The 14552-nt window shown below is 45.3% G+C and overlaps 1 protein-coding gene across 6 annotated transcripts in view; it reads left to right on the top strand.

Annotated features, from left to right (window-relative positions):
- The window catches only part of TCOF1 (treacle ribosome biogenesis factor 1), a 56133-nt gene extending 48153 nt beyond the window's left edge, over nt 1-7980 (top strand). For all 6 annotated transcript variants that reach the window (XM_075210052.1, XM_075210054.1, XM_075210055.1 and 3 more), the window contains 3 exons: nt 5426-5544; nt 6406-6464; nt 7441-7980. In XM_075210052.1, coding sequence (XP_075066153.1) covers nt 5426-5544; nt 6406-6429 — 143 coding nt within the window. In that variant the 3' untranslated portion in view covers nt 6430-6464; nt 7441-7980. The remainder of the gene's footprint in view (nt 1-5425; nt 5545-6405; nt 6465-7440) is intronic.
- The last annotated feature ends 6572 nt before the right edge of the window (nt 7981-14552 follow it).

The following is a 14552-nucleotide window of genomic DNA, read 5'->3' on the forward strand; positions in this document are numbered from 1 at the left end:
CACATGGATGAGACTGAGAGACGGGAGGAAGGAGGAGAAGGGAAGAAGGGATGAGAAAGAGAGGTAGCCGACCGGTGGGAGTTTAGGCATGAGACTGGAAGGCTTTAAGGAAAAGGTGGGTTTTTAATTTTCGTTTGAAAGAGGACAGATTAGGTGAAGTTCTGATGAAGCAGGGGAGCTTGTTCCAAAGGAGGGGAGCGGCGCAGGAGAAGTCTTGGATACGTGCGTGAGAGGAGGTAATCAAAGGGGAAGAGAGGCGATGATCGTTGGATGATCGCAGTGAGCGGGAGGGAGTGTGAATAGAGATAAGGTTAGAGATGTAGGGAGCAGTGGAGTTGGCGAGGGCCTTGTAAGTCAGAGTGAGGAGCTTGAAAAGGATTCTGTAGGGGAAGGGGAGCCAGTGAAGGGCTTGGTAGAGTGGGGATACAGAGGTGGAACGGCGAGAGAGGAAAATAAGCCTAGCAGCGGTGTTAAGTACAGATCTAAGGGGAGCGAGATGAGAGAGGGGGAAGTCATCAAGGCTTCCTCAGAGAATTGCCTACTTCATCACTTATCCCTCACCCGGGCGGTTCCCGAGGGCCACGGTTGGCTGATAAATTCAAAGAAATCCCAGATGGTTCCGTGTCAGCGCATGGTTTTCCTGGGACTCATCATGGACACCAGCAAACAAAGAGTGTTTCTCCCAGTAGAGAAGATCAGCTCTATTCAGACTGTAACTACTTAGGTTTTGTCTTCCCCAAGCCCCTCAATGCATTTATGCATGAGGCTACTCGGAAAGATGGTGGCCTTTTTCGAGACCATTCCCTTCGGTCGAGCCCATTCTCGATGTTTCCAATGGGATCTATTGTCGAAGTGGGCAGGATCACACCTACACCTGGAACTTGAGATTCTCTCGCCCTCGAAGAGAGGGAGATCTTCTGTTCAGGGGTGGCTGTTTCAGGATCACCTGAAAGTGGGCAGATCCTTCGCTCCATGGTCGTGGATCATAGCGACGACGGACGCCAGCCTGAAAGGTTGGGGGGCGGTAATCCTGCACCTCCGACTCCAAGTACGTTGGTCGGTTCAGGAATCGGCTCTATCAATAAATGTATTAGAATTGAAGGCCATTCTCTTGGCCCTCAGGGGAGCACAGTCCCCCCTTCTGGGCCACCCGGTCAGAATTCAGTCCGACAATGCCACGGCCGTGTGGCATATGTCAACAGGCAGGGAGGAACCAGGAGTGCAGCTGCCATGGATATTGCAGCTCAAATATTGGTTTGGGCAGAGCTATATGTTCCGGCAATATCTGCAGTTTTCATTCCAGAAATAGAAAACTGGGAGGCGGACTATCTAAGTCGAATCCAGATGATGCCGTGGGAGTGGTCACTCCACCCGGAGGTCTTCCAGTCTCTGCTTCAGTAGTGGGGTCTTCCGGACATAGATCTCATGGCCTCCAGGCACAACAGGAAAGTTCCAAGGTTTTGCGCAAGGGCAAGAGATCCCCTAGCGGTGGCAGTGGATGTCATGACTATGTCATGGGAGTTCAGGATGGGATACCTGTTTCCTCCAATTCCCATGCTTCCTCGCGTCCTCAAACGAGTAAGGCAGGGTGGTCTGCCAGTAATACTAGTAGCTCCCTCTTGGCCGCGCCGAGTGTGGTACGCAGACATATTGTCTATGGCGGAAGGACCAGGGGTCCACCTTCCGTATCGAGACGACCTTCTTCTGCAGGGTCCATTCCAGCACCAGAGTTTACCTCAGCTCAGTTTAACGGCATGGCTGTTGAAGCCAGCCTCTGGAAGTCTAGAGGTTTTTCTTCCAGGGTAGTTAACACTATGATGTTAGCTAGGAAACCTGTTTCATCTCGCATCTATCACAGGATTTGGAAGGCCTACATTAGGTGGTGCGAAAACAGGACATGCAGTTCGTCCGCTTTTCGTATTCCTCGCTTGTTAGCTTTTCTTCAGGAGGGCCTGGAAGCAGGTCTCAGATTAGGTTCCCTAAAGGTACAGGTATCGGCACTTTCAGTATTTTTTTCATATGAAATTAGCTGATTTGCCAGATATTGGAACTTTTCTCCAGGCAGTCTTGCACATACAGCCTCCTTATGTACCTCCTACAGCTCCATGGGATCTCAACATGGTACTGGATATGCTCAAGGGGCCTCCATTTGAGCCTTTGAGCGAGGCAGATTTAAAGTGGTTGACCTGGAAGGTCCTCTTTCTTTTGGCAATCTCATCAGCTCGTAGGGTTTCTGAATTAGGAGCCTTGTCCTGTCGAGAACCTTATTTGGTTTTCCACGAGGACAGAGCGGTGTTAAGGACCCTTCCTTCTTTTGTCCCTAAAGTAGTGTCGGCTTTCCATCTTAATCAGGAAATTGTAGTTCCGGTTTTCTCATCTTCTCATTCAGATAGACAATCTATGGATAAGTTAGATGTTGTTAGGGCTCTCCGCATTTATGTCAAAAGAACTTCCCAGATTAGACGTACCGACTCTGTTTGTCCTTTATGACGCTAATAAGAGAGGCTGGCCAGCCTCAAAACAATCCATCGCAAGATGGATTACGCCTACCATCAGACAAGCATATATAAATGCTAACCGTCCTGTGCCGGAGAGACTTGCAGCCCATTCCACCAGATCGGTAGGGGCTTCGTGGGCAGCAAGGAATGGAGCTTCTGCAGACTAGCTTTGCAGGGCAGCCACCTGGTCCTCTGTCCACACCTTTACAAAATTTTATCAGTTTAATGTTTTTGCATCAGCTGATGCAAATTTCGCTCGTAGTGCTTTACGAGCGGGATTTTCAGAGTAGTCCCACCCTTAGGGGGCTGCTTTAGAACGTCCCCATGGTAAGCAGTGTCCCCCAGACCGTATGAAAGAGAAAAGAGGATTTATGTACTTACGTTAAATCTGTTTCTCTGATTCCGTCTGGGGGACACTGTGATCCCTCCCTTCTGTTTTTCTTCTGTGTGCTCTTGTTTGACTGCCCTTTTTATCCTTGGGCTTTTTAAAACTAACTGAAGAGGAAGAGGCAGGGGGAATGTAGAGGGGAGGGGTCTGTCAGCAGTACTAAAGTTTAACTAGTTAGGTGCCAACTCCCAAGCTCCCCTCCACAACCCATGGTAAGCAGTGTCCCCCAGACGGAATCAGAGAAACGGATTTAACGTAAGTACATAAATCCTCTCGTCTAGTTTTGTAATATAGATTCAATAGCCTCATGTAGATTATGATAAAATCTTGATATACGTAGTTAGATACAGAGAAAATATTAAGCCAAATGCGCTTGATAACATGTTTCCTCTGAGAAGGCTTCCCACAGTTCTCAAATGAACCTTCGCCCCTCTGTTCATTTTCAGATATTCCTCAGACATTCCTCAACCTCTGAGGGTGGATTCTGGGCATTGCACTGTCTGTTTCTCTTTCTCCAAGGCTGTAACGGACTAACCCACCTGTCGTAACTAGTAATTAGCTTGCATACAAGGGCCAGATCAAGGGAATGGAGACCCCCGGGCTAAGGGGGCCTCCATTCCCCCCGCGAGCATAACATTTGCTGTTAGCTGCCTACCATTCTCTAGCTGACAGGCGGGGACGCCCATGACCCGATGAATGCAGGCAGTCCCCCCAGATGCCAGAGGCCTTTGGGCTCTAGCCCAGATAGACCTCCAGTTAATCCGGCCCTGCTAGTCATATAAAACTGCAAATGTATTTTGTGAATTCATTCATAGTATTAGCTTGGTGTGGCTCAGATGAATTCTGTGTCCATCCATCTCTTTGTATCTCTTTGATTGTTTCTAAACTCTTCTGCTCTACTCATGAGGTATTGGATAGAGTGTTCCAGACACGTAGTTACTGATGAGTGCTCAATACCAATTTTTGGCACTGGATATAAAATATATTTGTCTCTCTTTTAAGGTTACATCAATATCTGTAATATGCACCAGACCCCTCATATTCTTGGTGATTCTTTGATATCTCAGAACATGTCAAATGGGTTTCAGAGCAGCTGGGATAAGTTTGAATGTAGGGAAATGTCATACTGAATGTCATAGTTTCTCAAATGTCATACTTACAGGAGTCATGTCTGGTATGTAAATGAAGGGAAACTTATGACCTGTTTGTATGGAGGTGTAATTATCTTTGTAGGACATTCTGGTAAGAAGTTAGGCCAGTGTAAATAAACCCTGACTTGAAAGGTGTTTGAAAAGAGGTCTTAAACAACTAATTTACACCAACTTCCTGGTAAAGACATTGCAGGTACCCACACAGCCCCCTTTACACTGTAATGTCATGCAAATCTAACAGATTTGTTCACTTTGGGAGTCCATTTCGTATTGAGTTTACCATTCATGTCCTCCAAGCAGACCAAAAACTGATCCTTTTTATGAGTTTACCATTTCTTTTTCATTCCTTTTTATTTTACAAGAAACTATTGTATTATATTGTTATTTTGTTCATTGTTTTCCATCTTAAGCATTGTGGATTTATTTTCCATATTAAATTACACTTAAATTCAAGTCTCTGCTCTTAAGAATTCACATGTTAGAATTGGCTTGGTTTTAGAACGCTACATAGTTGAAACCAGTGGTCGAAGTGAAAAATGGGATGGGAATGTATGCGAATGGAATGTGATAGTTTTACAATGAAGGCAGTAGATGTGGCGGTATGGCATACCACAGTATATACCCCCACTTCCACCACTGGTTGAAACGGAGGAGAACATTTTTGTTTATTATAACTCTGATAAGAGTAAATTGTGATTAGTGTAAAGGAGAACCAAATACTTTCTGATTAAGTTTTAATAGCTCTTTGCATAAAACCTTGGTGGCATAATTGGTAAGGCTTATTTAGTGTGTGTTTATAGACGGGGAACATTTACATTTTTAAACAGACCAGGTGGTGGTTTTTGATCAACCCTTTGTCACGCATGCTCAGATGAGTGCTGCATAGTGACCCCACCTATCAATGCATTGGTCTCTGTCCTAATGCTTCTCTTTTGTCTCCTTGCAGTCCTAGTTATAAATTGAGGAGGAGCAGGGGTTTATAGGAAGGTGTCTACCTACAGCTTCTGAGAAATAAATGTTAAATACAAAGTCCCCTGAGCAAGTGCATGGTGGCCAGATTAGATTTTACTATTAAAAGTAATCTAAACAGTGCTCTGTGACAAAGTACCTGGGTTCTGTATTTGCATCTGCCTCATTTTATTAAAAAAAATATTTTTAAAAAAAGATGACTGGTTCATTTAATTCTTTGTCTGCAACATCCCTCGTTTGGCTACACTTAATTGTGGGGTGGGGGGGGGGAGGTTTCAATAGAAATGTATTCAGAAATGTTGAATGTTTTTTCTTAAATCTACAGTGTTGTAGGTCCATTTTGCCTGCTATTGAGCTAAAAATGGCAATTCCCTGTGTTTGACCATCTCATTAATTCCCACTTCTTTGTGCACCTGCAGAAAAAAACTCCAAAAATAAGGAAGATAAGAAAAGCAAGAAACTAAAACATAGTATAACTGCACCAGTTGCGGAGTCCACGGATTCTGGAATCGGCCTTCTGTCAAAACCTAAGAAAAAGGTGACCACTGTCAATATACCTAAAATATTGGTCTTAACATGTAGTGCATAATTCCGCAGCGCTGTACAGAGAACGCACTCGCATCAATCCCTGCCCCAATAAAGCTTACAGTCTACATTCTCTAACACACACAGCTAAATTGACTAGGGTCAATTTAATAGCAACCAATTAACCTACTAGTATGTTGGAGCGCCCTGAGGAAACCAGCGCAAACACAGGGAGAATATAAAAATTCCACACAGATAAGGGCATGTTTGGGAATCGAACTCATGACCCCAGTGCTGTGAGGCAGACGTGCTAACCACTAAGCCCCTCTTCCTATGCTAATGAATAAATCTTAAAATGAAGAGTGTATTGACCACCAAATAACATGATTTGGACAATGGCCGCTTGTCTGTGTGTGTGCGGGCATCTGACCAACTGTATTATGTTATCAGCCAAAATAAGCTTGAATGAAAAGCAATGGAACTTAGTGGTTTCGTGTGGTCAAATTATACAGACATACATTTAAGTGTTTTAGTCAAGTATTTTGAGAGGTGAGGTTTGAGAGCTTTTGCACATACAACAGCTTCGAAATAAGTCCCGTGCGCTTATACAACCTTTTTTTTTTAGAATCTGTTAAACCAGGCCTGTCCAACCTGCGGCCCTCCAGATGTTGTGAAACTACAAGCCCCAGCATGCTTTGCCAGTAGACTACCTGTTGATAGCTGGAAGGGCATGCTGGGACTTGTAGTTTCACAACATCTGGAGAGCTGCAGGTTGGACAGGCCTGTGTTAAACTATCATTCAATACAGAAGCAAAATTATAAAAAAAAAATGTTTCTGTAACTAAACCTCTTTATGCCTCATTTTAATTTACAGAAGAAAACAGAAGGTTTAGGCTGACAAAAATATCCACTGAAGAACTCCTAAAGACTGAGGTAATATACCGTTTCTCCTTGAAGTTGATCCATAACTTTCCTTTTAAAATCAAATTTGTGTTTTAAATGGCCAAATAAGGATTTGTCAATTTCACTGTGTTTAAAAATGGTAAGGGACTTGCTACTTTTTTATTCCATATTAGTTGCCATTTTTCTCTCTAAACTATTTAAATATTTGAAGTCGATCTTTCTCTTATATTAATAGAAATATTTGGCTTAGATGTATAAAAGCAGCTCGGAATTAATGGGTTCTGTTATGTTTTGAGGTTTTTTATTTTTTTTAAAACTGAGCTGGACTCAAGTGTTGGATTATAATAGGGATGGTTGTGATTGCAGGCAGGTCTATGGAGGTGGCCAAGATGTACCTCAGTAACCCAAACACAGTGGGAAAAATAATTTGGCAAGTGTTGTGATAATCTTAAGATTTGGGACTTGCTGTGACTTCTAATGAAAATGTCAACTCATGGCTTCTCCAGACTTGATGTAGTTACTACTCAAGGCTAAACGAACTATATTAATGTGACTACGCTCATTGATTTAAAACAAATTTGACCTAAAGTAACAGCGTTTGACGGCTCCACCAACCACTAAATAGAGCCTAGAATGACTGTCTGCAATCCATCCATATTTTAGTCTTTACCAACTAAAGATGCAGTCTGTTGGTGACTGATATCTATCCGAAATGATTATCGGCACTATTGGATAGGATATGGGCATTTGGCAGTTGGTTTTGGCAAATTTCGACGCCCGTGTGTTTGGTTTCGTGGCCTGGTCACAGATCCAGATCTTAACATCTGTTTCAAGCTTTAATCCACCACTATTTCACATAGATTTATTTTAAAATGATTGTAGTTTTAGACAACCCTATACCAGGGTAAGAACGCTGACCTCTGAGTAGAAATGTATTTGATGGCGCAGGGTAGTGTAGTTCACTTTACAAAAGGACACTAATGAATATTTTTTAAATTCTTTTTAGGACTGCATCAGAGTGAAGACTTACAAGCCATTATGTTTTATGTGAATATTCGTCATCATGCCAGAGAAGAATTAGAAGATGGGAATAATGACAATTAAGTTTTTGTTATTTAAAGTCCTAACTGTGACCAAGTCTTTATGGTTTTAGACGGCTTTGATCTGTACATGAATTGTTTCAGCTGTGACAACCTATTTTCTGAATGAACGTTAAAGAAAAGAAAATATATATTTGTAAATCTGAAAATTAACGATATCTTGTAAGCAGGTCCCCTGTCTTGTGAATTGAAATATCTGGGTTTGTTTTTTTAAACCTTTGTAAAATAATTTTATACTTGTTATGCAGTTTTATTTTAGTGAATTAACTGCGTGAATGTTTTGATTTTTCTTTGCATGGGACTTGCGCTTTATAAGTACGATTCTGTGTGTGATGGCAGAAGTAATACTGTGTAATTTTTACAGTTCCACTAGAATTCAGGTGAAATTATGGTATGATTTCTTATTTCTTGTGGTATGTAATAAAATAAGGGGAAGATCAGTTCCACTCACCTAGTTAAGAAACATTTATTTCCTTAAGGTAAATACATATTAATACATATTTCACTCACATCCCTTAGGGGACACCGGGACCTTGGGGTATAGAGTAGGGCAGGCAAATGCTGGCACTTTAGCAGGAGGTGGGGTATAGAGCGGGTGGAGCCAGCGTTTTAGTTAACTAAAAGTTAGAGGCCAGTCTAGTTCAAGTGCCCGGTGAAGCGGGCTGTGCACGGGGCTGCTTAGCAGCCAGTTTTTTACTTTTTTTTTATTTTATTATTTTAATGATAGCGGAGACTGTGTCTCCGAGTTCTGACAGCCAGCGGCTCGCTGAGCCGCGTAGTTGACTGTCACTCAGACCCTCCGCTGCATAGTTCATTCATTCTGCTCTCCCGCGGCGGCGGGCGGCGGGGAGAGTGTGAGGCAGCGATGGGGGGAGGTCTGTGAAGCGCACAGCACGGACGGCTGTGCGCTGGCTGCTGGGGGGAGCGGAGGTCCTCCTTGTCTGCCTGCTCCCTTTCCCGATTATTTAACCCTCCATTGGAGCCAGACACAGTCGGTGGTGGCTGGGGTCTGTCCTCCTTGTACAGAGAGCATGCTGTCTGCACACACTGCGTCTGGAGGGTTGGCAGCAGGCAAGTGAAACTCTCTCTCAGCATAGTGCTGAGAGAGAGACATTAGAAATCGCAGTGGGTTCCCTGAGCTGGCTGTTTTTTCTAAAAGCAGTCTGTTTAATTGGGTAGAGATAAGAGTTCTATTTTTAGCTCAGGGAACAGGGTGAGGCAAGGGTCACTGTCTCAGTGAGCCCTGCTAGGCTGTGGATTGGTGGAGTTTTCTGTCTGTCTTAAATGTTAGCCGCCAGTCCAGAGCTGCGCCCTGAGGAGGGGGGGGGGTGTTTTACTCCTCGGCACTTCCCCCCGTGGTAGTCTTTCACTCCTCGTGTGTAGACACCTGAATAGGCAGCCATTTCTAAATCTTCTGCTTCTCCCCTTTTCTATCCTGTATACTGTAAGGTTGGGGGTGGTGTGTTTAGCATTTTGTATTTTTACACACTAAGGAGCTTTTGGCTGTATTGCAGGCTCACTTGTAGTTTGTGTGCTGCTAGTTATCTGTATTGTGTGCATTTTACTGTACTGTTTTGTCCCATCTTTGAACATGTCTGTGAGGGAAAAATCTACATGTGGCAGGGCTGGTGCTTCTATGTTAAGTTTCACCTCTGCTGTATGTCATGTTAAGTTACTGTCTGGGCAGTCAGGAACACAGGCTCTGTGTGTGTCCTGTCGGCCCACGGAGACTACTCCTGGTGAAACAGTTGCTGTCTGTTCAAACACGGAGGAGCCTGCTTGGGCTCGGTCTCTATTTAATACAGTGGAACTGCTTGCTCAGAAGGTACAGTCTCAGGCTGCTCAATCTTCTGATTCTGCTTCCTTAGTTCAGGCTTTACCTGTTGTTGCTCCAGTGCAGTCTGGAGAACCAGCCTGGGTGCAGGGTCTTGCATCCTCAGTACAGGGTCTGGTAGCGGTCTCTTCCTCCTTGGAGAGGATGATGCAGTCGGTCACTCCGCCTTCCTCAAGTAAAACGGAGGCCGGTGGCCGCCTCTTTTCTGGGACATGAATCTGATTGTGGTTCCCAGGAAGAGGGTGAGTTACCGCTGGGTTCTGACATAGATGCTGCTTCTCTGGTGGAAGAGTTAATTCAGGCGGTGCGTCAGGTACTTGATATTCCTGAGGACCAAGTGCCTGAAGCTTCTGCATCCTCTCTTTTTGAAAGACGCAAAAAGAGGGAGGTGGTTTTTCTGGCCTCTCCCCACTTGGAGCAGTTGCTGTTGAAATCTTGGTCTTCTCCAGACAGGAAGTTTCAGGTGACTAAGCGACTGCAGTCGTGTTATCCATTTCCCCCTGAGGTTCTCGCTAAATGGGAGACGCTTCCTCAGGTGGATGCAGCTGTGGCGAGGTTGGCAAAGGTAACTACTATCCCTCTGCCTAACCAGGCCACTCTTAAGGATGGTGCAGACCGGAAGGTTAAAACCGTTCTTAAGTCCATTTTTGTGGCAGTCGGTGCTTATTTGAGGCCTGCTTTAGCATCAGCTTGGGTTAACAAAGCTGTTGATCGCTGTTTGGAACAATTGTCTAAGGGTTTGTTGGCTGGCAGGCCATTCTCTGAATTGATTCCTTTAGTGGAACAGATTCAGAGGGCAACGGATTATTTAGGTGAAGCTGCTATGGAAGCAGGGACGATGGCAGCGCGCATTTCTGCCTTGGCAGTGGCAGCACGTCGGACTCTCTGGTTAAAGTCCTGGGAGGCTAACGTAGAGTCCAAAAAGGCTCTGGAGTCCATTCCCTTTTCAGGAGGTGTTCTGTTTGGTCCTCAGCTGGATTCCTTTATTAGTCAGGCATCAGGAGGTAAGAGCACTTTCCTCCCGGTCAATTTCCCAAGCAGAGGATGTCTAGATTTCGGGCCTTTCGTTCCGCAGGTAGGTCTAGAGGACCGTATTCCTCAGGACAATCCTCCAGAGGTCAGACATCCAACCCTAGAGGTGCTTTGCAGCGGGGACGTCAGGCCTGGTCGGCGTGTCATCCAGCTGCTAGGCCAGCAGACAAACAGTCTGCATGACGGGGATTTTGCTCCTCCATTGTCGTCGGTGGTGGGAGCCCGTCTTCTGCGGTTCAGGGATCGGTGGTGTCATTCCACTACCGATGTCTGGATTCGGGGAGTGGTGAGCCAGGGTTACAAGATCGATCTGCTCGGTCTCCCTCCCAGACAGTTTTTCACCAACGGGGCTTCCGTCGTGTCCAAGAAAACGGTTGGCTTTAACAGAGGCGATTCAATCCCTTCTGTCTGCCGGAGTGGTTATTCCGGTTCCTCATTCTCAAAGAGGTTTTGGGTTTTATTCCAATCTTTTTCTTGTGACAAAACCCGACGGCTCCTTCAGACCGATTCTCAATCTAAAGGCTTTGAACACTCAGATAAGAGTGCCCAGCTTCAAGATGGAATCTTTACGCTCGGTAATGCTCGGCATGGAACAGGGAGAATTTATGGTGGCTCTAGACATCAAGGATGCATATCTCCATGTGCCCATTTGGAGGGGTCATCAGTCCCTGCTGAGGTTTGCGGTTCATTAAGAGCACTTCCAGTTTCAGGCTCTTCCGTTCGGTCTCGCCACAGCTCCACAAATCTTTACCAAGATCATGGCGGTGATGGCTGCTTTGCTAAGGGCCAAGGGGATTACAATCATCCCCTACCTGGACGATCTGCTTCTAAAAGCAGACTCTTCACAGAAGCTTCTGTTACACATTCAGGTAGCAATCCAAAGCCTGGAGTCGCACGGTTGGATTATGAACTTCGAGAAATCCAAGTTAATCCCATCACAGCAGATGGTGTTTCTGGGTCTTCTATTCGATACCCGTCTGAGATGGGTATTTTTTCCTCAGGACAAGATTTTAGCCTTACAGGGGATGGTGAAATCCCTGTTGATGGCAAGGAGGCCCTCCATTCATTTTGCGATGAGGCTTCTGGGCAAGATGGTATCGTCATTCGAAGCGATCCAGTTTGCTCAATTTCATGCACGGCAGTTTCAGTTGGAACTTCTGTCGCAATGGAACAAATCTCATCGAAATCTGGCGAGTGAGGTGTTTCGCCTGTCTCCGCAGACGCGCCAGTCGCTGATCTGATGGCTACACAGGCAGAATCACTCCAGGGGCCGCTTGTTCTCCATTTGGAATTGGATTCTAATTGCAACAGACGCCAACCTTCGGGGTTGGGGGGCTGTATGTCTTCAGGCTCAGTTTCAGGGGCTTTGGACTCAGAAGGAGTCCAAGCCTCCAATAAACTTCTTGGAACTGCGCGAAGTATTTCACGCTCTAAAAAGTGCGCAACATTTGCTGCAGGGAAAGCCAGTAAAGATCCAATCGGACAATGTCACAACAGTGGCATATCTAAGTCATCAGGGCGGCACCAGGAGTCCTCTGGCCATGAGGGAGACTCACAGGATATTTCTGTAGACAGAAGCTCACGTTTCGGCAATCATGGCCGTATTCATTCCCGGAGTAGAAAATTGGGAAGCAGACTTCCTAAGTCGGCAGTCTACATCCAGGGGAATGGTCTCTCCATCCGGAGGTGTTTCAACAGTTGGTGATGAAATGGGGTCAACCGGATGTTGACATGATGGCATCTCGGTTGAATCACAAGGTTCCCCGCTACTGTTCCCATGCGAGAGATCCCGGGGCAGTCGCGGTAGATGCTATGTCCGTTCCTTGGAAGTACCGCTTAGTGTACCTTTTTCTTCCGATAGCCATGCTTCCTCGAGTACTGCAAAAGGTGAAGAGAGAGGGTGTTCCAGTGCTTCTAGTAGCGCCGGATTGGCCGCGCAGAGCTTGGTACACCGACGTGCTCTTCATGGCAGGAGGTCGGTCGTGGCGGTTGCCAATTCGCCCAGATCTTCTAACCCAGGGTCCCTTTTGTCATCAGGGTTTGCATCGTCTGGCTTTAACGGCGTGGCTGTTGAAGCCAGGATCTTAAGAGCTGAGGGATTTTCGAGGCGGATGGTTCAGACCATGCTTTGTGCACTAAAGCTGGCTTCAGCCAAAACATATCATTGTGTTTGGAGGACATATATTGGTTGGTGCGAAAAGATTGGGTATCCTACATCTTCTTTTCATCTGGCCAGGTTACTGAGGTTCTTGCAGGACGGCTTGGATGCAGGTTTGCGTCTTAGTTCTCTTAAGGGTCAGGTGTCGGCTCTTTCAATTTTCTTTCAGAGAAAACTTGCTGTTATACCTGATGTGCAGACTTTCATTCAGGGTGTTCTTCATGTTCAACTTCCTTATATTCCTCCGGTTCCACCATGGGATTTGAATTTGGTGTTGAGGGCTTTACAGCATCCTCCATTTGAGCCTTTGAATTCAGTAGATTTCAAATTTCTTACTTTGAAAACGGTTTTTCTTTTAGCCATTTCAACGGCACGCAGTTTCAGAGCTTGCGGCTTTGTCTTGTAAGCCTCCTCTGCTAGTTTTTGATGAGGATAGGGCAGTTCTTCGAACTAAGCCATCCTTCCTTCCAAAGGTTGTCTCTAAGTTTCATCTGAATCAGGATATTGTCATGCCGGCTCTAACTGATTCCTCGTCTTCTGATAACGATGACTCTATTCGTTATCTTGATGTGGTTCGTGCCTTGAGAATTTATGTTAAAAGATTGCAGGAGTTTCGTAAAACTGAGGATCTTTTTATTCTTTAGGATGCTCACAAAAGAGGCTGGCCAGCTTCTAAGGTGACCATTGCTAGGTGGATTACGGCTGTTATCCGCCAGGCTTACAACGGTGCTGGGGAGCCTGTCCCTGATAATCTACGGGTGCATTCTACAAGATCTGTAAGTGCTTTCTGCGGGGTTGGTTAAACATAGACTGGCCTCTAGCAGGAGGTTGGGTATAGAGGGGGTGGAACCAGAGCTTTACTTAACTCAAAGTTAAAGTGTCAGCATTCGCCTGCCCTACTCTATACCCCAAGGTCCCGGTGTCCCCCAACAGATTAAGAGAAATGGATTTTACGTAAGTATAAAAATCCCATTTTTGGCATTTTTTAGATAGTGGATGTGATAAAGGAGAGGTCTGTGGACCACAGAAGCGTGTACAATTGCCACTGATCAGTCCAGCCTTCCCAGTGGGAAGCACACTGGCTGTCTCAGGATTCGCTCATCTTTTCAAGAAGCGATTTGTTTTTCTAATTTCTAACCGGCCTAGTAGATGGCAAGTGAGACTTATACTGACTTTGAAGCATGGCAGGATAATACAGGTTCAGCCTTTAGAGTCCATGGTGTAGGCATGTTTAATTCTCAGGTATTATCCAAAAGAAGAGGTGCTAAGTTCTCCCAACTTCTTGGGATCCTTTAGTTATGTCTGACTGAATTACCTCCAAGAATGTCCTAAAATCCTCCTGGCAATGAGCTAAAGTGGGTCCCGCCCCTTGTGCAGTCTGTGGACCATATTATCACCTTATCTACCACCATGGAAGGAAAACTTTAGTACCTCAGGGCTAGGTCCCTAATTCAAGTTTTAAGTCTATTTGAGGAAAGTTTTGCTCCATGAAGTTTAGTCCTCAGCTGGGGAATGCTTTGGACAAGTCAATGGTGGATCCTTGCTCAAATGAAGAGTAAAGCAAAACTAGAGAAGCTGAAGAGCATGTGGTCCTAGACCAGTGGTTCCCAAACTGTGTGCCTCGGCGATCTCACAGGGGTGCCTTAGCCAGGGCCAGTGGTAAGCAAGGCGGGGGACTATGTGGTAATTATTTTGGCTTAGGGGTGCCTTGAACTGAAAAGTTTTAGAATCCACTGCTCTAGACAATTAGGCAGCCCATCTTTGAATCCAACCAATTGCTCACCAACTGATTCTGTCAACTATTTAAAGATGGTGCTTTCTGTCCTGGTCATTCAGGATTCTCAAAACCAAGATCAGCATCTGAGTGCCCCTCTTTTTTTTTTTTTTTTTTTTTTAAATCCCCAGAAAGTGATCCCATTGCTGACTTGTTTCCTGCCACCAAACAAGCTCTTTAATGAGTTGGCGTCGGTAGAATGGGTAGATCCATTTCTTAA

Source organism: Mixophyes fleayi, chromosome 4, assembly GCF_038048845.1.
Source record: "Mixophyes fleayi isolate aMixFle1 chromosome 4, aMixFle1.hap1, whole genome shotgun sequence".
NCBI classification, from domain to species: Eukaryota; Metazoa; Chordata; class Amphibia; order Anura; family Limnodynastidae; genus Mixophyes; species Mixophyes fleayi.